The sequence below is a fragment of the Nicotiana attenuata genome, unplaced genomic scaffold (genome assembly GCF_001879085.1).
Source record: "Nicotiana attenuata strain UT unplaced genomic scaffold, NIATTr2, whole genome shotgun sequence".
NCBI classification, from domain to species: Eukaryota; Viridiplantae; Streptophyta; class Magnoliopsida; order Solanales; family Solanaceae; genus Nicotiana; species Nicotiana attenuata.
The window spans coordinates 71,120-91,413 of record NW_017672236.1 but is presented as its reverse complement, the minus strand read 5'-3'; the positions used below and the strand labels follow the sequence as shown (position 1 = coordinate 91,413).

The window sequence follows — 20,294 nt, the reverse complement described above, 5'->3', positions numbered from 1 at the left end:
TCAGGTAACAATGACTGACTAGTAACGAAAATCATGCCCGAGGGGCGAACTTTTATGTGCTCATCTTGCATACTTATTTGCATTTTTACCTGCTATGATGTAGTATTTGTGCCCGAGGGGCGGATTTTCTGTGTTAATCAGCACTAACTATTTTGAACAGTTTTCGTAATTATTGAAAGGACCATTTTCGAAAAGAGATTTGATCTGAGCCGAAACATTTCTAAAGAGTTCTCTGATTTCACTGTTTTTCTCAGAAATTGTACCCGGCTTCTGTACAGCCCGTTGGTTGTTTTACGTGATTTCTTGCTGCTTAGTTATTATTTACTTCTATTACTCACTGAGTTGGAAGTACTCACTTTACTCCCTGCACCTCGCGTGCAGTTGCAGTATCGTTCACCCGGCAGCGGGTTATTAGCGGATTGAAGGTATTTCTATTGTAGCTGAGCAAGGTGACCGCCAGCGTTCGCGGCACCGGACTTCGTCCTTTGATTCCAGATCTTATTTTGGTATATTGTTGGCCCTGTAGTTGTGTTCATACTTCTTTAGTTGCTCGTGACTTGTGACACCCCGGTCGGGTTGAGTTGGGTTGTAAATACCATTTATTATGTCGTTAACTTGTATTTATCTATTCATTTATGTTTTAAAATTGTTAAAGAAATGAATTGGGTTAGTTGGCTGGCCTTGTCTTCACGAGAGGCGACATCTCGATCGGGTATGGAAATGGGGTCGTGACACTTAGCCAAACACCCTCTTTATTCCAAATACTACAAAATGGCTTAAAAGCTATTTGGCTTAAAAGCATTTAAAACAAGCCAATCCAAACGGGCTCTAAAAGTAAATGTACAGTGTCATCTCAGCATTTCATAAACATCTGAATGATTCTGAAAATATAAAAAAGAAAAATAACTCCAACGATGGACACCAATATATCAAACGACATTGTCAAAAGCTCTTTTTTGTAATAAAAGAAAAAAAGGTGAGATCAGATTTATAAAAGAAATACCTAAATTGCATCGAAACCGCAAGTTTCTCCGGGCTAGGATGTGAAAAATTTCATGAAGGATATAGGAAAACGAAACATCTATATCTCTATATATATATTAAAGCAAAAAAGTTACCATATATAATTGACATTATGGTTAAGCCAAGTGGCAAGCTAATAAATATCAATAGTATATGGTAACTTTATTCTATATTTGATTATTTTAGTTAAATAAAAATATAATATAATATATATATATATATATATATATTAAAAGATAATTTTGAATTTATAGATAAAGTTCTAAAATTCGAATTTAAATTAAAAATAAAATTTTTTTTTTTTATTATGTTATCATACTTAATTCGGTTAATGATCATATGCAATCATGTTAGGAACTTTTGTTATTTTTTATAATTATTTAAATACTACTTCGCCTCTAGCAAAAAAAAAAACTACTCCATATAACTATAAAACTCTTTCACATTTAAAATCCTATAAGTATAGTTCTTTGAAACACTGTAGCTAGATTTGAATAAAACGAAAGTCTTTTAAAATAAATGTAATATATAGGGTACACGTCTATGTTTATCTAAATAACAAAAAAAGAGTTTACAAAACCAAATAAAAGTTTACTTACATATATAATAAAGTAAACATACATGCTGGAGAAAGAAATGTCACAAAATCAATCAATATTAAAAAAAAAATTGCTTCTTTTTTCTTCTTGAAGAATATTTGTTTGAAGAGTCAATTTGCATAAATGGACATCAAACAAAATAACAAAACTTTGGCTATACAATTGCTATCATTAATTTCAATTTAGCACATTCAAGGAATTGAAGGGTATAAGCTGAAACCCCTTCATTTAGCTGTAGTCAAGCCACTATCGCAAGGGCATAATATTTTTTTCGTTGAAGAATATTAGTTTTGAATCATTAGATTATGTGAAAGGTTTTTTTTTCAAACTCAACAAGAGATAAATTGGTTTCTAATTGATAGTTTCTATAGCAATTTTTAAGTGTAACAAAGAGTATATATAAAGAAAAAGTTGGTATGACGTGAAATATTTTTTTTTTAATGTAAACAAATTATTTCGAAAAAACTCTTTACTTTTTTTAATTCAAAGATAAGATATTTTTGAACATTAGTAGAGAGTTTAAAATTATTATAATAGAAGTTATATCTTGGATAAACTCAAAAAATCAAAATCTTATGAAATATTTACATAATATCTGGTCATATTTATTATTTACTTTTTATAGCTAATATAAATAGATGATATACCAACAACACACGATTATACACATATTATATATGGATTATATATAAATTACATATCATTCAATTTTTTAATTTAAGTGGTGGAGTAAGCACCTATTTAGGCTGATTAGATAAAGCCAAAAGAAAAATATGAAATAATTTCAACCAAAGACTAAAAATATAATTAAAGTTCATATGTAGACAAATTTTATTAAAACTCATCCTTTTATAGTGAAATAAATTAATTTTTTGTAACAAAAGAAATAATGACATAAAAAATAAGATAAAAGAAAATAAATATTGAAAAAAATGTTAGAAAGATCTAAAAACGAGAAATAAAAGATGACAACAAATTTCTTCCTATGTTTCATCTTTATTGAGTATAAAAGATTTGAAAGTTAATCTCATCGATTTCAAATATATTTTTTTCAACTCAAATACATAGATTATAAGATAAGGATATCTTCCAATATTTTTTTTTAATTTACATTACGTGCCGTTTTTAAAAAATTACTATTACTAACAAACTGATATGATATTCGAATTTGAATCGGAATGCAATTTTGAGTAGTTTGCATTGAGGTTAAGCCAAGTATGATATCGAAAAATAAACTACTTGACAATTTTAAGACAATATATACAATATTTTATGATAATAATTAACTAATTTAACATTTAGTTATTCAAAAAACAAAATTTTTGTATATATAGGGTATTAAAAATTCAAATTCTGGGGCTAGAGATATCTATAAACTTATAGTGGAGTCATACTGAAATAAATCTGGCCAAAGAATCATTTAAATTTTTAAATAGCCGATTAAAGTGAATTTTAAATTAAGGATAATATCTTCACTTGCATCATTATAAAGATAATTATTATTATATATATATAAAATTTTAGAAATTGAAATTTCAAAATAGAAATATGCTATAAAAGATAAAATCATACCAAATAAGAGTTTAAGTCGTAGTATAAGAGTCACGTCGTAATCAAAGAATCTTTTATATCATGTCAACCTTTGTGCTTTGCCATAAATATGAGTTATTATTTTACTTTGTTGCTATTTTTAGGTTCCAATGACACCTATTAGAATAGTGCAAAAATAAAATTATCACTATAAGAATTGAGAAAATGTTAGTCTTTTTTTATGTAGTATTTCTTAATTAATATCCGACGATTATCTATAATTATTTAGAAGGTTTAAATGTTAAGGTTATTTACATATAATTCAAATAACTCAGATATTTAACATGGTTAATGTCAAATATCAAAATGGAGTAAAAAAATTCACTAGCTAAAGAATTTTTTATATTTTTAGATAGCCAACTAAAATGAGTTTTGAATTAAGAATAATATTTTCAATTGCATTCTTATAAAAATAATGTTTTGGAAACTGAAATTTTAAGAAAGAAATATTTTTTAAGAGATATCAACACACCAAATAAGAGTTCAAGTAGTACTAAAAGAGTTAAGTCTTATCCAAAGAATCATTCATTGTCTCAACATTTTATTGTTTTGCCATAAATATGAGTTATTATTTTGCTTCCTGACTATTTTTAGGATCCAATGACACCGGCAAGAATGATATCAAAAAAGAAAAATAGTAGAAATGGTTAATTTTTTTCATGTAGCTAATATCCAGTGATTATCTATATTTACTCAGAAAGTGTAAATTTTAAGATTATTTACATACAATCCAAATAACTTAAATATTTGACATGATTAGTATCCGCGCATCCGCGTGGGTACTGATACTAGTAAGAGTAATAAGAGTTCTACAATGGGAGAACTAAAAAGGAAACGATTTTAAATAAGAAAAGATTTTGAAAAGATGCGATGGGGCGAAAAGTATGGAAAGACTTTAAATGTGGAAGAGCTAAAATAAGAAAAGAGTAATAGTTAAAGGAAATATCCCGACCCTTTTGTTAAAAACACATGACCTTATTCAATTGAAAAAAAAAAAATTTTTAAAAAAAAAACAAAATTCAAAGTACTATATGCACTATTCAGAAATATAAGAAAGAAAATGTAATTCCTCTGGTACAAAGTATTCCTTTACCTTTTTTACTTTCAATAAAATTTATGTCCGAGCTGCGCTTACTCTCTTACTTTCAAGCTACTAAACATAATAATAGACACTTATCATTTATCACACAAAAATTAGCCGGACGTATGGGCACATAACTTCATAAACAAGATTGTTTATGAAAAAGTTTGGGCGTGAACGAACGACATAGTAATATTTATTACCTCATATATAAAAGAAATATTGTTAAATAATATTATGAAAATGATTTAATTATTCACTTTGCAGGTTAAGATCTCACAGTATTTTTCACAACTACAGAGCCGGAATCAAACGTAAAAATCGGAAGATTACATCAGTTAAGTGCCGTCATACAACTTACAAATCACAACTACCTTGGCAGAACGTAGCTATCAATTGAGGCGTAACATACTAGATCAGCACTTCTGAAACACACGAGAGCCTTTCAATTAAATTAGATAATATCAAAAAGACATTCAAATCGGTAGATATCTCTACAAATATACAGCTAACCCTGCCGGATAAAACCATTATGGTACACCTTGAAGCATTACACAATCTTCAAGATCTCAATAACACATTCCCCGTCCCATAAAATTTAGATGGCAACGCTTGAGCTGAGCTTTCCTTGCTTTCCCCACTTATAATGAGCATGAGCTGATTACTGTGGTATAGTTGTTAAGGTGTTTCTCGACAAGCATAAAGCATCATATGATGCAAGTTCACTGGGAATGTCCGAAGAATCACACTTAACCAAAAAATATCATGAAGCTCTGCATCTAGAATTCCATAGATCCACTCTTTAGCCTTTCCATTCGTGCCTGGAGACCTGAAAGTGCCTTCTCATCCATAGGAAGAACCCCACTCTGAATGGAATTTTCAACGCTAGAATGTTCAATACCAGGAGCTTGACTTGACACCATGTGGCTGACATTACCATTCATGGACATTAGTGTTCTACTACTTGGGTCCGAGTTCCCCCCAGTTGCTGCTAATGACATGCTTTTCATTCTTTCGCGGATTGCTTCTAGTGTTCCACTAGTAACTGCAACAAAAGCTAACTGGTAACTGACATTTGTTGCGAAAAGTTAATATATCAAAAAGGAATAAAGAAGAAGGACAAGGCTAGAGGAGAAATAGCTTAGCACATGCATACCTCCAGAAGGCAATCTATCATTTCTTTGTTCCCCCAATTGGTGCCGTAACTCCAAATGTTCAGATGAGAGTCCTCTTGAGAGCAGGGCATTACCACCCCTGTCATCTTCGCCATATGACGGTGGCAAACTAAATTGTGATGGTTCAACTTTATTGTTTACAGATTTCGCATCATTCAATGGGTTTATATTAACGGGAGATAACGTGCCAAATTTGGGAGAAGACAGGTTTAATGAAGATGGGGGAGGAGTTGACATGGGTACACTAGAAGGCGTCCTTCCAGCCGCAGCATTCTTTTCCATCTGCAATATTATTTACACACAACAATTGCTTCATGACTGACAACTCTGAGTTTATAAATGTGTAGGTCAAAGAGATCCAGTTCACACCTGGGCAAGACCATCTCTAATATATGTTCGGAATGCCTCACTAGCATTTTGCAGCTGAGCAAATATATCAACCTAAAGCAGATTGGACAAAACGATATTACAAGAAGTTCAGCATTATAGGCAGGAACATAAGTTGACACTTAACAGGATGAAGTATTATACCTTGGGATACAATTGTGTGATCCGGTACAACTCATAAAGACCAATTGTGCATGTTTGCTTATCACCGATCTTCTTAAATATGGCAGCAAGTTCTTGCTGTAAAACACACAATGTAACACAACTTTTTTATTAACTAGTACAAAAGAAAAGGGCAGCCCGGTGCATGAAGCATCACGCAAGGTCCGGGGAGAGGCCGCACCAAAGGGGTGTGATATAGATAGCCTAACTTAATGCAATCATTAGTGGTTAATTCCACGGTTCAAACCCGTGGCATAGGTCACACAGAGACAATTTACCGTTGCTCCAAGGCTCCCCCCTTCAACTAGTACAATACAACAAAATTGTATTTCACGTGATCTACTTATATGTAATAGATTGTAACGTGGAATAGCTGATGAACGAAGGAAAATTCACTTTTGAAAGGAAAACAAGCTAAAAAAATGATGGCAAACAACACACTATACCTTCAGCTGTGCATCTGCATTATGTGTTGCAGGTGCTGGATTATTCGCTGCAGAATCACCCCAGTGAGTTTGCCCAGGTACAGACGGAGTCAACATCCTTGCAGCTGCCAAGGTCTGAAAGATTATTAACATCAGTTGCGAACTCCACATGAATGACTAGAGCATAGAAGCCACATGAATGCAAAAAACTGCATGACCTGAAGGTTAAGATCAATGTAAGCAAGAATAATGGGTGGTGGTTGCATGTCTATCGGCACCATCGATAGGTGACCTTTAATGGCAGTACCACGAAGCTTGACAAGCTCATGCAACACAGTTTTCACCATTCGTAAGGGTTTATCATCGGCTCCCGCTCTGTCAATATTTAATAAGATGAGAATTAGGATATAAAGCCGCTGTTAATCCATATTGAATCACATACCCAAAAAGCAAAAAACTGAAATCTAATTAAAAGACACCTCCTCCTGATCTCATCCATTCCTAGTTCTTGCAGGTATATGTGAATGCTCTGAAGGATCCGATCAAGGTCGACATCATATATGGTGCTTTGAAGAACCTATATAATGTGAAAGAAAAGATTAATAGCCACAATATCAACCTTCAAGAAAGAAACTTGTCTACTATTACTGCCGCAACCTGAGAGAGCTTGTATAGATTTTGCATCCAGAAAGTTACTACTAACATATTTGCATAAAGACGCAGATACTGATAGAAATTTCCTACACGTCACAATCTAAAAAACCCAGGAATGTTGCAGTGAAAAGCAATAAAAATTACCTTCGTAAGTTTTATAAGACATTTCACAACCAAGTCAGAGAACTTCTGATTTCTTACGACAAGAGATTCATCTGTTGCTGGAGATGGCCACCTTGATGGGTCCAAAGGCCTTAATAATTTAATCAGCACAACGAAGGATGATGTTCGATCAGCATTGTCCTAGATTAGGGACCAACAATAGATAGAAAATAATCACGACAAGTCCGCTAAAACGAAGGTAAACAAGTATTACATTCTAGTTGATGAAATTTCAAAATCAGAAATACCAAGATTTTTAGCATCAGAACGTTCAATGCTTTCAAGAGCTGACTGCCATCATCCATGCGGGGTACTCTCTCATCAAGAAGCCAAAGCAAAAGCTCAGTAATGAGGATATCTAGGGTACTCTCCTTTACGGCATGAGCAAGTGTTTTATTCTGGAATGTCTGCAAACAAAGAAACAACCAGAGCTTGAGATAATTCCCAATAGGTGTTGGTCCATATCAAAGAATAATCAGTATTGGAGAAAAATTAACAGAAATTGGAAAACCACATACCTGCATGAGTGTGTTAAGAACATATTTGCAAGATCTCGATGATGCACCCATCAGACTGAAGTCAAAAGTTTTTGCTACCTGTAGTCGGTCTAGAATATGAGCAGTGTGAAGCATATACAGATAACAAAGAATGAGTCACAAAAGAATGATAAGTATTGTGCCTTATTTGCCAAGCAGGAAACAAGCTTGTCTGCATCTTTGACAATGTCGTCCATGGCACTGCCTTCAGGATCGTTGGTTGCTACGGCCAACAAATGGCACACAACTTTCATACCTTCAACAGACTGCAACAAGGGAAAGGTTTGCTTGCATCAGTGAATAAATGACAGTTACTCTCCATCCTCTTTAATGATGCATCGCAATATACACAACAATTGCATCAATGAGAATTCACGCCCAAAAGATAAAAGGATAAACAAACACCAGCAACTGAAGGCATTAAACTCCAGCAATTGAAATATGGATCCAGATTTCTAAACTTGAATGGATACAAATACCATCCATATTCTTAAACAAAAACACAAAACATTGAGCATCATATTAATTTTTTTGGCAAATTTGGATCCCAAATTGACGGGTTAGTGTGAGCTTATCCATGCGGTTATGCACTCTTTGAATAGGAATCCGTTTTCTGAAAGATCCTGGCTTTCGTACTTTGGTGGGTCGGAATTCCTCTATGAATCTATGAAAGGTATAAAAAAGAAAGAAAAACACAAAGAAAAGAATAGGCTAGGCATAAATCGATATGCTGAAATTGAAATCAAAAATAAATAAGATCATTAGAACACCCAATATTGATATAATGTAGTACTACTTAGAGTATAGTTATTTTTATTCAGCTCCTGGCGGACGTATGGAGTATTTAAGCATTATACAACCCTATATTTCTTTAAACACGGGGTATGACAAGTGATTAAGATAAAACCACCTCTCCTAATCCAGGAAAAAACAAAAGGAAAAACAACCTGCTCCGGAGAATCAGATGCTATAATATCCAGAGCTTCATTCCAGTCAGAGGGACCCATTGTACCAGAAACTGGCCGGAGATTCACAATTCTTTCCATCGGAAACTCTGTATTGTTATAAATATCCCTGGGAAGAAGAGATAAAACAAACATACAAAGAAAAAACCTTAGCAAACCCAGATTCAGATTGGTAAGAGAAAAAAGATGCAAGGATCTCTTCGTCACCTATTTAAGATTGGGACAGCTAACGACCGTGAAACTTCACCACTCGGCTCCGCTATATCAGACCTAGAGATCAGAAAATCAACATTTCCAATGTCAAAGAAGAAAGTTACAGGCTTAAGGTAAAATACAAGCTCAATCTGGAACAAAAGGCAGAACGAAAACACAAACAGATGTAGTTATTTTTTTCCATAGAAACAAAACCGAAAACAAATTAGAACTTAACGGAAGACCAGCAATTGGTAAGTTACAAGGTCAAAGTGTTCAATAAATATTTTGAGAATGAGGGTCAAAGTGTTCTATAATTATCCAGGTCCTAGACAGTTGATTCTTAAATAAAAAGTTGGATTTGCAGTCCAGGGAAAAGAGGTAATTTGATACCCCACAAAAGTTGTTTCTTGTCTAGTTGAAACATTAAACATTGAAAGTACACTCCTCCAAAAGAAGTTTCTTGTCTAGTTGAAACTTTAAACATCAAAAGTACGTGGTGCGTGTACCAAGAAAAAAAAATCCTAAGCAATTAGATACCCGTTATCCCTCACTGAACGCCTTAAAGCAGCCCTAGCTTCCCCAGGTCTGCCCTCTCTTCTTTTGTCCATCTCTCTAGCCTGGAAAAGATTAGTGAGCAATTCTATGAGAAAGGAAAGAGAAGAAAATATGCAAGAAAACAAAGCAAAAAGAAGAGCAGAGAAGTTTACCTTCCACTTGAATCTATCATCTAACATGCTTCTCTGCGCCTCCGTCAGTTTTCCAAGATATTTCCAAATGTCATCACCTGAAAGACGTTTAATTAGAACCTTAACCAACATCCAAACTATTCTACCATCCATCCAGTTCAATGAAAAAGGATCAGAAGGCAAAACACACACACCGGGGGCTCAAGGTATCTTACAACCAATAGCCAGCTAAACTCAACCTTATACCAGTATTAATAACAAATGAGCCTCATTGAACACAAATTTTACTGTTTTGGAAGCCTCGCAAGTTACAGGTCTGGATTAAGGGTGGCAAGCAGGTGGGACGGGGCGGATATGGGCGGGTTGGAAACGGATAAAATATCCGACCCGGCTCATATTAATACAGATAAAAAATGGGTTAACCAGCGGATAATATGGATATCTATATTATCCCTGACTTCTTGAATATGATCACTTTTGAAAGAATTCCTAGTCTCCAAACTTGAGGAACCCCCAATTTGAGTCTTTGCAAATGTAAAAGTTAAACACATTGGTTATCCATATTTTAAGTGGGTCATATGGATCTTTATCCATATTCGATCCATTTTAAAAAAGTTCATTATCCAACCCGTTTTTAGTGGATAATATGGATGGATAACTTTTTTTAAATCCATTTTGCCACCACTAGTCTGGATGCAAGTTGCAAATATAGCTGCCAGCAAAATCTTTATGATGATGAAGATACAGTTACCATTTCCAAAATTAAAAAGCCTCATAGAATACAAACACTCACCAAGAATCTTATAGCCAGTAGCAAGAGTATTCAACGCAGCCTTCCTAGTTTCACCATCTCGTTCTGCTGTTAAATTTGCAACATCTTTCAACGATTTTAATTGTCCACCAATCTATCAGCAGGAAATAACGTATGAGGATTAAGCAACTTCTAGAGATGAGAAGATCAATACTCGGATCTTTACCTCAGCTTCATGATTATCCAGTAAGTAGCCAACAAGGTCAGCACATTCTATACGAGTTCGATTGCTCCTTGATCGTAAGCCTTCCAAAATATAAGGAAAAGTCTTTGCAGCAGAATATGCATGAATGATTTGCTTAGTTAGCTCTCGCATTTTTTCACGCACTTTTTCAATGTTATGGCCAGACTGGAAAAGATTGAAAGAAGATATCAGACAGGTCAGTGTTAATATGAAATAAATATGAGGAGATGTTACATGTATAAACCATCAGTTAACACGCCTAAATATCCCTTTGTGTGTGAATGTAACATCAAACAATGTCAGACTACAATAAAAACCAAACTCTAACATAGTCTGCTATCCGAAGGCAAACGCATACCAGAAAAGGCAGTTAGCTCGATTTACAGGTATGTCTATATACACACATCTAGTATGGGCTGGACAAAGCAAGAAATAGCTGGTGTGGTTTACAATTCCAGCTAGTATCTGGTTGATGATATGGAGAGAAAGGAACTCAAGATGTTTCGAAGAGAAGCAAAAATCGAGGATTAAGTTAGACTGAATCATTTTATTTCACTTTTGGTGTAAAAAAGGAATATGCGAATGAGGCAGAAGTTTTATTATAATTCATAGAGGTTTTTGCTCACTTGTACAGTAACACCAGCGCTACCTTTGTACTTTTTTAATACATTTATTACCATTTCAACAAACATAACAGAAACAACCTGAATTAGAAATGCTGCAACAAATCACAAATAAACGTACAAATAACACGCATAAAGAACATAACAATTTTAAGTAAAGGAGCTCATTGGACAAGTACCTTCTCAACCAAGCAAGGAAGGAAAATGGCAGCTTCAGCTTCAGTCATCGTGTATCCCTCGTTCCTTAACATCTCAAAAAGCTCAGGCAGAAATTCCAGAACCTGAGAAACATTATCACAGTAAAGTACTGTTAGTTTCATTGTGTAAATAGTAGTAGATAACCCTAATCCCATATGTATTAGGAGTAGGACATGTATTGTGTATATATAGGGCTCAGTGTATCATTGTCTTCATTAATCAATAATAATATTTTTCTCCCGTGCATTCTCACATGGTATCAGAGCAACCGTGAGAAATTAATCGTTGTGCGTCATTCCAGCGATATCCGGGAAGAAATAACTCAGTCACCGTGCAATTTTCCGGTGACCTAAGTGACTAATTGCGTCAAAGTCACTAATTATCAGTGTTGTGCAAAATCCAACACCACCAAAAGGTCCCCAAGAGAGATCCGACCAAACCCCAGAAAAGTTCACCTGAAAACACTCATCCACGCGCCCCCACGCGCTTGCCGGAGCTCTGCCGCCGCCGGCGCGTCTGTCTCACGCGCCGGCAAGTGAGGGCTGTTCCGGCCAGAATTTCAAAAAGTTTCTTTTGGACAGTGTGTTCTTCGTGTTTTTCCGAGCCTACCCATCAAGTTTACATCAGATTCTGACAACTTTGGAATTTTCCGGCGAGCTACAGTGATTTTTCCGGCGTGAACAGTGATCCAGCAATTTTCTGCTTTTTTCCGGAACAATATTATAATGGAATCATTACCTGAAGCCTTTACTTCACAATCTGTTGGATTAAATGCAATAAATCCAGTCCAGATGATTTCTTTACCAGATTATATTGAGTTCCTTCAGTACAAAGCACGTAAACAGACATCTTCAGGATTAACCTCCGCCGTTCCAACAAATAGTAGCATGACTGGTGTCTCTCAATCTTCACCTTCTGAGTCTTGGGTCATTGATTCAGGTGCATCTGATCATATTTCTGGTAACAAATCTCTTTTCACTAGTATCTCATATTCTGAATCTCTTCCAACAGTCACAATGGCCAATGGGTCTCAAGCCATGGCAACTGCAATAGGTCCAGCAAGCCCACTTCCTTCCTTACCTTTAGACTCAGTTCTTTATGTTCCTGGTAGTCCTTTTAATCTCATAGCCGTTAGTCGCTTAGCCAAATCACTTAAATCTGTTGTTCTATTTCTTGATGACCTTGTTTTTATACAGGAACGCAGTACAGGGCGGATCATTGGTACCGGACGTGAATCAGATGGACTTTATTACCTTATCCTTGCAAAATCACATGGGCTCGCATCTTGTCTTCCTCCAATAACTTCTCTCGTTACTGATTCACCAGATTTATTACATAAACGGTTAGGACATCCCAGTTTGTCAAAACTTCAGAAAATGGTACCTGGCTTATCTCACTTGTCCACTCTAGAGTGTGAGTCGTGTCAGCTCGGTAAGCATACCCGCTCCCATTTCCCCCGTCGTCTTGACAATCGAGCAGAGTCACCTTTTACTTTAGTCCATTCAGATGTTTGGGGTCCTAGTCGGGTTAGCTCTACCTTAGGATTCCGCTACTTTGTCAGTTTCATTGATGATTATTCCAGGTGCACTTGGATATTTTTGATGAAAAACCGATCAGAGTTGTTTTCTATTTTCCAGACCTTCCATGCTGAAATTCAAAATCAATTTGGGGTTTCTATCCGTACATTTCGTAGTGATAATGCCCTAGAGTATTTGTCTTCCCCGTTTCAGCAATTTATGAACTCCCATGGGATTATTCATCAAACATCTTGTCCGTACACATCCCAACAAAATGGGGTAGCTGAAAGAAAGAATAGACATCTTATTGAAACTGCTCGTACCCTACTCATACAATCTCATGTTCCGCTGCGTTTTTGGGGGGATGCAGTTCTTACATCTTGTTATCTTATTAATCGTATGCCATCTACAGCTATCCAAAATCAAGTTCCATTCTCTGTCCTGTTTCCCCACTTACCTTTGTTCTCTCTTCCACCCCGTGTCTTTGGGAGTACGTGCTTTGTTCATGACCTTACTCCAGGAAAAGATAAGTTAGCTCCTCGTGCTCTTAAGTGCATATTTCTGGGTTACTCGAGAACGCAAAAGGGATATCGATGTTATTCTCCTGACCTTCAGCGATTTCTTATGTCTGCTGATGTTACCTTCTTTGAAACCCAATCATACTTCACAGGTCCAGTTAATCACTTAGATATTTCTGAGGTGCTACCTGTTCCTTCTTTTGGAGATTCAGTCCCTATCTCCCATTCATCTTCCTCCATAGCTCCACCGCCTACAGTTCCAGTTACAGCTCCACCACCTATAGCTCCAGTATCACCACCGAGTCCAGTGCCACCACCTAGTCCAGTTCCACCAACTATAGCTCCAGTGCCACCACCTAGTCCAGTTCCACCAACTATAGCTCCAGTGCCACCACCTAGTCGAGTTCAACCTTCTACAGCTCCACCACTCCTGACTTATCATCGTCGTCCGCCCCCAGCATCAGGCCCAGCTGATTCACGTCCTGCACCTGACCCTGCTAATACTGCGGACTTGTCTCCTCTTAATCAACCGATTGCACTACGAAAAGGTATACGGTCCACAGTTAATCCTAATCCTCATTATATCGGTTTAAGTTACCATCGTCTCTCATCATCCCATTGTGCATTTGTGTCATCTTTGTCCTCTGTTTCCATTCCTAAGTCTACAGGTGAAGCACTGTCTCATCCCGGATGGCGACAGGCTATGATTGACGAGATGTCTGCTTTACATACGAGTGGTACTTGGGAGCTTGTTCCTCTTCCTTCAGGTAAATCGACTGTTGGTTGTCGTTGGGTGTATGCAGTCAAAGTTGGTCCAGATGGCCAGGTTGATCGACTTAAGGCTCGTCTTGTTGCCAAAGGATATACTCAGATATTTGGACTTGATTACAGTGATACTTTCTCTCCCGTGGCTAAAATTGCATCAGTCCGCCTTTTTCTATCCATGGCTGCTGTTCGCCATTGGCCTCTCTATCAGTTGGACATTAAGAATGCTTTTCTTCACGGTGACCTTGAGGATGAGGTTTATATGGAGCAACCACCTGGTTTTGTTGCTCAGGGGGAGTCTATTGGCCTTATATGTCGGTTGTGGCGATCCCTCTATGGTCTAAAGCAGTCTCCTCGAGCTTGGTTTGGTAAGTTCAGCACAGTTATTCAGGAGTTTGGCATGACTCGTAGTGAAGCTGATCACCCTGTATTTTATCGACATTCTGCTTCAAATCTCTGTATTTATCTGGTCGTTTATGTTGACGATATTGTTATTACCGGCAATGATCAGGATGGTATTAGTAAGTTGAAGCAACATCTCTTTCAGCACTTTCAGACTAAGGATCTGGGCAGATTAAAGTATTTTCTGGGTATTGAGGTCGCTCAGTCTAGCTCGGGTATTGTGATCTCACAACGGAAGTATGCCTTAGATATTCTTGAGGAAACAGGAATGACAGGTTGTAGACATGTTGACACTCCGATGGATCCGAATTCTAAACTTCTGCCACGACAGGGGGAGCCTCTTAGCGATCCTGCAAGATATAGGCGGTTGGTTGGTAAATTAAATTACCTCACAGTGACTAGACCTGACATTTCCTTTCCTGTGAGTGTTGTGAGTCAGTTTATGGATTCTCCATGTGATAGTCATTGGGATGCTGTTGTTCGCATTCTTCGGTATATAAAATCAGCTCCAAGCAAAGGCTTATTGTTTGAAGATCGAGGCCATGAGCAGATCGTTGGATACTCAGATGCTGATTGGGCAGGATCACCTTCTGATAGACGTTCTACGTCTGGATATTGTGTCTTAGTAGGAGGAAATTTGGTGTCTTGGAAGAGTAAGAAACAGAATGTGGTTGCTCGGTCTAGTGCAGAAGCAGAATATCGAGCAATGGCTATGGCCACGTGTGAGCTAATTTGGATCAAACAGTTGCTCAAGGAGCTAAAATTTGGTGAGATTAGTCAGATGGGACTTGTGTGTGATAATCAAACTGCTCTTCATATTGCGTCAAATCAAGTGTTCCATGAGAGAACTAAACACATTGAGATTGACTGTCACTTTGTTAGAGAAAAGATACTCCTGGGAGACATTGCTACAAAATTTGTAAAGTCAAATGATCAACTTGCTGATATTTTCACCAAGTCCCTCACTGGTCCTCGTATTAGTTATATATGTAACAAGCTCGGTACATATGATTTATATGCACCAGCTTGAGGGGGAGTGTTAGTTTCATTGTGTAAATAGTAGTAGATAACCCTAATCCCATATGTATTAGGAGTAGGACATGTATTGTGTATATATAGGGCTCAGTGTATCATTGTCTTAATTAATCAATAATAATATTTTTCTCTCGTGCATTCTCACAAGTACATAAATGACTTTAGGAGAGAAAGCAAACAAAAACAAAGCTAAAAAAATAATGTGATCTCATTATGGAAAAGGACAAATAGCAAGAATAGGGATAGAAATAAACCTTGAGCAGGCAGGAAGTGTTTGATTCACAGAACCTCAGGACAAACCATCTGAGGACTATATCAAGAACTTCAATTAGTTCCTTCGCAATTGATGGAAGCGCCTGTAAAGTGCAAAAGGAATATGGTTGATGATAGTGAATTAACAAAATAATGTTTAATTTAATGATAAAAGCACCTTTTGCAGCATCTCTATTCCATCAACTTGTTTCTTGAAGTCTGTACTTAGAAGTCTCCGGTGCAAATCCTCTCTGAAGTACTTCATCAGGTCAGTCTGTGCCATTAAACATTAATGAGATTAACCAATCAAATGAAAACTACTGCAAGAATTATAACTCTACAAAATGCAACTTCTTGAAACCTCAAGATCTTGTATTTGTTCCAACCGTGGCTCTTCAAACTTAAATCTGCGAACAACTATTCTCTCTCTTTCACCCTGTAAATGTATTCGGTCATAGCATTACTGAACAAAAAGGAATAGATAACACAAATACAATATTTCCTGAAATTAGATATACCTTGTGCGAGTCCTTAACATTTATCAAAGCTTGTGACTGGACACTAATGTCCTGAACAGACATTAAGGTCTCTTGCCTTGAGTTCCTTGTAGGAATAGCTCTCTAGAGAAACAAATAAAAGGAAGAAAATCAGTACTCCAGTTGCTCCCTGCCTTGAGCGTTCAAGCATATAAAAACATACCGAAGCTCCAGCTCTGTTTCCATGCCTAGAAGCACGTTCAGCAGGACCAGTGGATTTTCCAATCTTTGATCCCGCCTTCGATGTTGTCCCAGTGGAAGATGTTCTTCCAAGATCAAAGGTTTCTGATAAGGAATAACAATTTATTGCAATCACGTACACCAAAGATAAAATGATAGATTTGTAAAGAGCTACCACTACTAATGGACTAAAAAGAAAACATAAAGTTAGAACATAGCATATAGTGTACCTTGAAGTACTCCATATGGTCTCAATCGCTCAACAACGATAGCTAAAGCAGGTCCTTGAATATCTTTCAGGTTCTTGCTCACCTACATTAGAGAGTAACACAATAAAAAAGAAAAGACATATCAAGCAACTAATTGGTGTAAACAAGCAGAAAGAGCTTAAAACTATTTAAAGCTCACATACCATCTCCTGCCCGCACACTCTAAGAAGTTCTCCAAAGCATGCTTCTGCTGCTTTCCGAACATCAGCAGATTTGTCCTAATATATAAAATGCAATCGATTTAGTGCAAGATATAGACAATAAGGTCCAGTAAAAGGAGGCAGAGAATATACGCCAGAAACTGAACGATTAGGGCAAGAGCCATCAATTTACCGTCATAGCAGATGCAACAGGCTTTAGAAGGTGTACAGCATCAGGAAATTCTTTCATTCCAGTCAGTTGTTTGGACAACCAATCAAAGAGATCTTTGCGGCCCTCCGCACCAAGTTTGGCATCAGTTAGTGCACCAGTAATGTAAGGCACCTACAATAACATGATTGTCAATGAGTTGAATAATGCAAACCAAAACTAGAACATACTACGGAACTTGAGATGGAGACCATTTTATCAAGATGAACAGCAGCAAGCCAAGAATCTAGTGTATTCAAAGTGCACTCTCTCATGTGCTTTTTATTGTCACCAAGACATTTCAATATGTCCGATAGAATCCCCTGCAATGAAGAATATAATTGAATAATCAATAACAAGAAAAAAGACTGACACAACAAAATTGAGGTTCTGATCAAATTGAACCTTGCTCGACTTCTCAACTGCTGGTCCCATAGCTGAAGCAACACCACCAACAGTTGACAAAGTTGCTATGACTAAATTCTTGTTGCTGTCACATAGACGGCCCCTAAGAGCACCAAATAACTCTCCTGCACAGTTAAGGGAAGAAAATATGAAGTGGCATTCGTACGCACACGTGTACAATTGCAAGATACCACTCACAACACAATAAGAACACCATACCAGTTCCAGTAGGTTGAATGCGCTTATTGGCCTCTTCCAATATCTTATTTACAGTTTCAATAGATTCTAAGCGGGCCTGAAACGGGAAACAAGAATTACAGCAGAACTACTAAGACAGAAATTGCTGATAACATCAATAACATAGGGCGTACCTTCCAGTCAGAACTTTCCAGTCCCTTGAGCAAAGCAGGAGTTATCTTTCCACTAATGTCTTCACGAGGAAGACTATCTAGCCCACCGCTAGACAAGGATGGGGCATCTGATGTCTTCACAGTCTTCTTTGGGGCTACAGATGCACCCTACATATGGAGAAAAAGTTAAAGCCACAACTAACAAGGACTAGAAATGTCGAAGGCAATCAATCATACCTCAAATGGATTTTTGTCATATTCTGCATCAAGTGCACTAATAAGAGCAGGTTTTACATCAGACAAGAACCCTTTGATATCTGTAATTACAATAAGTACATTTCAGCTTTAGCCATAATCTAAAAGGCACATAAGAATTATCCAAGAAGACAGCTCACCTGGACCAACAAACTTGTGTAAAGCACCAATAAGTTTAATGGTTGCGTTTCTTGTGGCAGCGGCGCTGGATTGTAGGCCAGTATCTTTGCAGAAATCAATTAAATCCTGTAGGAAAGATATCCATTTTCTTAGATTAAGCCACCCTACTGTGAATCAATCATGAGCGGAGTCAGAAGATTACAAGCTCAGAATACCTTTAGTTTAAGAAGTGAAACACCGAAGTCATCGACTGCGGTAACCATCCACAATATGCCCTCACTAAGAACCTTAGGGTTCTTGTGCTCTTTCATAATTTTATAAAGCTAAAATAAAGCAGATCAAAAAGGTATTAGCTGAGTAACATGCAAGTATAGACAAATCGTATTTCAAAAGCTTAATCCAGATATCAGTATTTCCTAACATGAAGTAAAACCAAAAAGCACTGCATGTACAATACTTTACTTACTCTCTCAAAAACAAAACCAGGACCAACAGCTTCACAAAATGTAGTAAGACATTTCATGGCCTGAGCACGAGTCTTAATGTCAGCTACTCTTTCACTTACCCCTGAAAAAAATGAATTCTAACTTAAAATCAGCCCCAAAAAATAATTGTGTGGTACAGTGATGCAACTAGGTAGGATAAATTGCATGGTACAGCGATGCAACTAGGTAGGAGAAAAAAGAAAAAAAGAAGAGTGACCTTGAAGGCAAAGGACAATCAGCCAAAAAACAAATAGCATGGTATACTGATGAAACTAGGTAGGCGAAAAAGAAATAAGGGAGAGTGACCTTGAAGGCAAAGGACAACACATTTCTTTGGATATTTTGATGCAGTTGAAGCAATGTGGGTAATTATATCAATAACCAGCTGCTGAACCTGCACTTTGATATATATTGACAAAAACCAAGAAAGCATGTGACTTTTCCAGATCAATCATCTCCACTCAGGACAATTCAGGTAAAAGAGAAAAACCTGGACATTCTTTTCACTCCAACCAGGAACAGCACAGAGCAGGCGGACCAAAATCTCAACTGAAGAGTCAAGCTCTTTTAGCGCTTCAACCTGTTCTTTGAATGAACTAATAGCTGCATAAGATAGTAGAGAAATATTATCAACTGTTAAGCTAAAAGAAACAAGGTAGGGGTAAGGTATGTGTACACACTACCCTCCCCAGACCCCACAGTGTGGGATAATACTAGTGTGGGATAATACTACTGGGTATGTTGTTGTTGTTGTAAGCTAAAAAGAAACAAACATAGGTGTAAGGAATACATCAAAAAGCATATTGCACTCTTGAGATGTTTTAACTTTTTACATCAGGTCCAAATGCAAGTAACTGCAGGGACTAATAAAGAAAACTAGCAAGTTAAACAAACGAAAAGAAATGCTTTTTAAAATAACTACCACAAAACTTGGCAACATTCAAATAATTGAAAGTTCACTAAAGCGGTCCACATCTTACATGGACGCATGCTAACTGCTATAGGGGTACATACATATTTTACTAACTACAGGATCTACTAATTAGCATTTACTTAAAAATTCTGGTAGAAGGAACTATAATAAGGGGATCAAACGCCACTACAGTTTGTATGGGCTAAAAGAAAGGTGGCACAGCATTCACCTACTTTCAAAGATTTGCCACAGCAACAGAACACAGAATCAAGTGAAACTAGGACAAACAAATCACAAAATAAAGTAGATACTCTCAGCTGGAACTCTGGTAGTTGAATGCTTCAAGTTTTCATTATTCCATATTAAGGAGAAAGTAGGACTTAGGCCATATGTATATCCAGGGTCCCATCTTCTTCCTCTTCTTTTTGTATGGGGTGTGTGTGGGTGGGTGTGTGTGTGTGGTGGGGTGGGGGGGGGGTCGACTTCTT

General features: G+C 36.8%; 1 protein-coding gene across 1 annotated transcript in view; it reads right to left on the bottom strand.

Moving 5' to 3' along the window:
* Positions 1–4,526: 4,526 nt before the first annotated feature.
* Positions 4,527–20,294, bottom strand: part of LOC109212418 (protein MOR1) — a 29,720-nt gene continuing 13,952 nt past the window's right edge. Inside the window, exons 19-54 of the mRNA XM_019376059.1 lie at positions 19,384–19,496; positions 19,200–19,287; positions 18,875–18,975; positions 18,624–18,731; positions 18,429–18,534; positions 18,271–18,350; positions 18,055–18,201; positions 17,903–17,978; positions 17,684–17,808; positions 17,491–17,601; positions 17,264–17,413; positions 17,074–17,148; positions 16,892–16,973; positions 16,645–16,766; positions 16,464–16,565; positions 16,307–16,381; positions 16,124–16,219; positions 15,948–16,049; positions 11,438–11,539; positions 10,618–10,800; positions 10,434–10,545; positions 9,662–9,738; positions 9,492–9,571; positions 8,967–9,029; positions 8,742–8,868; positions 7,938–8,060; positions 7,777–7,854; positions 7,507–7,665; positions 7,241–7,399; positions 6,922–7,019; positions 6,661–6,817; positions 6,464–6,577; positions 6,000–6,095; positions 5,838–5,909; positions 5,450–5,750; positions 4,527–5,338 (exon numbers count right to left, since the gene is read on the bottom strand). Coding sequence (XP_019231604.1) covers positions 5,073–5,338; positions 5,450–5,750; positions 5,838–5,909; positions 6,000–6,095; positions 6,464–6,577; positions 6,661–6,817; positions 6,922–7,019; positions 7,241–7,399; positions 7,507–7,665; positions 7,777–7,854; positions 7,938–8,060; positions 8,742–8,868; positions 8,967–9,029; positions 9,492–9,571; positions 9,662–9,738; positions 10,434–10,545; positions 10,618–10,800; positions 11,438–11,539; positions 15,948–16,049; positions 16,124–16,219; positions 16,307–16,381; positions 16,464–16,565; positions 16,645–16,766; positions 16,892–16,973; positions 17,074–17,148; positions 17,264–17,413; positions 17,491–17,601; positions 17,684–17,808; positions 17,903–17,978; positions 18,055–18,201; positions 18,271–18,350; positions 18,429–18,534; positions 18,624–18,731; positions 18,875–18,975; positions 19,200–19,287; positions 19,384–19,496 — 4,226 coding nt within the window. The 3' untranslated portion in view covers positions 4,527–5,072. The remainder of the gene's footprint in view (positions 5,339–5,449; positions 5,751–5,837; positions 5,910–5,999; positions 6,096–6,463; positions 6,578–6,660; positions 6,818–6,921; positions 7,020–7,240; positions 7,400–7,506; positions 7,666–7,776; positions 7,855–7,937; positions 8,061–8,741; positions 8,869–8,966; positions 9,030–9,491; positions 9,572–9,661; positions 9,739–10,433; positions 10,546–10,617; positions 10,801–11,437; positions 11,540–15,947; positions 16,050–16,123; positions 16,220–16,306; positions 16,382–16,463; positions 16,566–16,644; positions 16,767–16,891; positions 16,974–17,073; positions 17,149–17,263; positions 17,414–17,490; positions 17,602–17,683; positions 17,809–17,902; positions 17,979–18,054; positions 18,202–18,270; positions 18,351–18,428; positions 18,535–18,623; positions 18,732–18,874; positions 18,976–19,199; positions 19,288–19,383; positions 19,497–20,294) is intronic.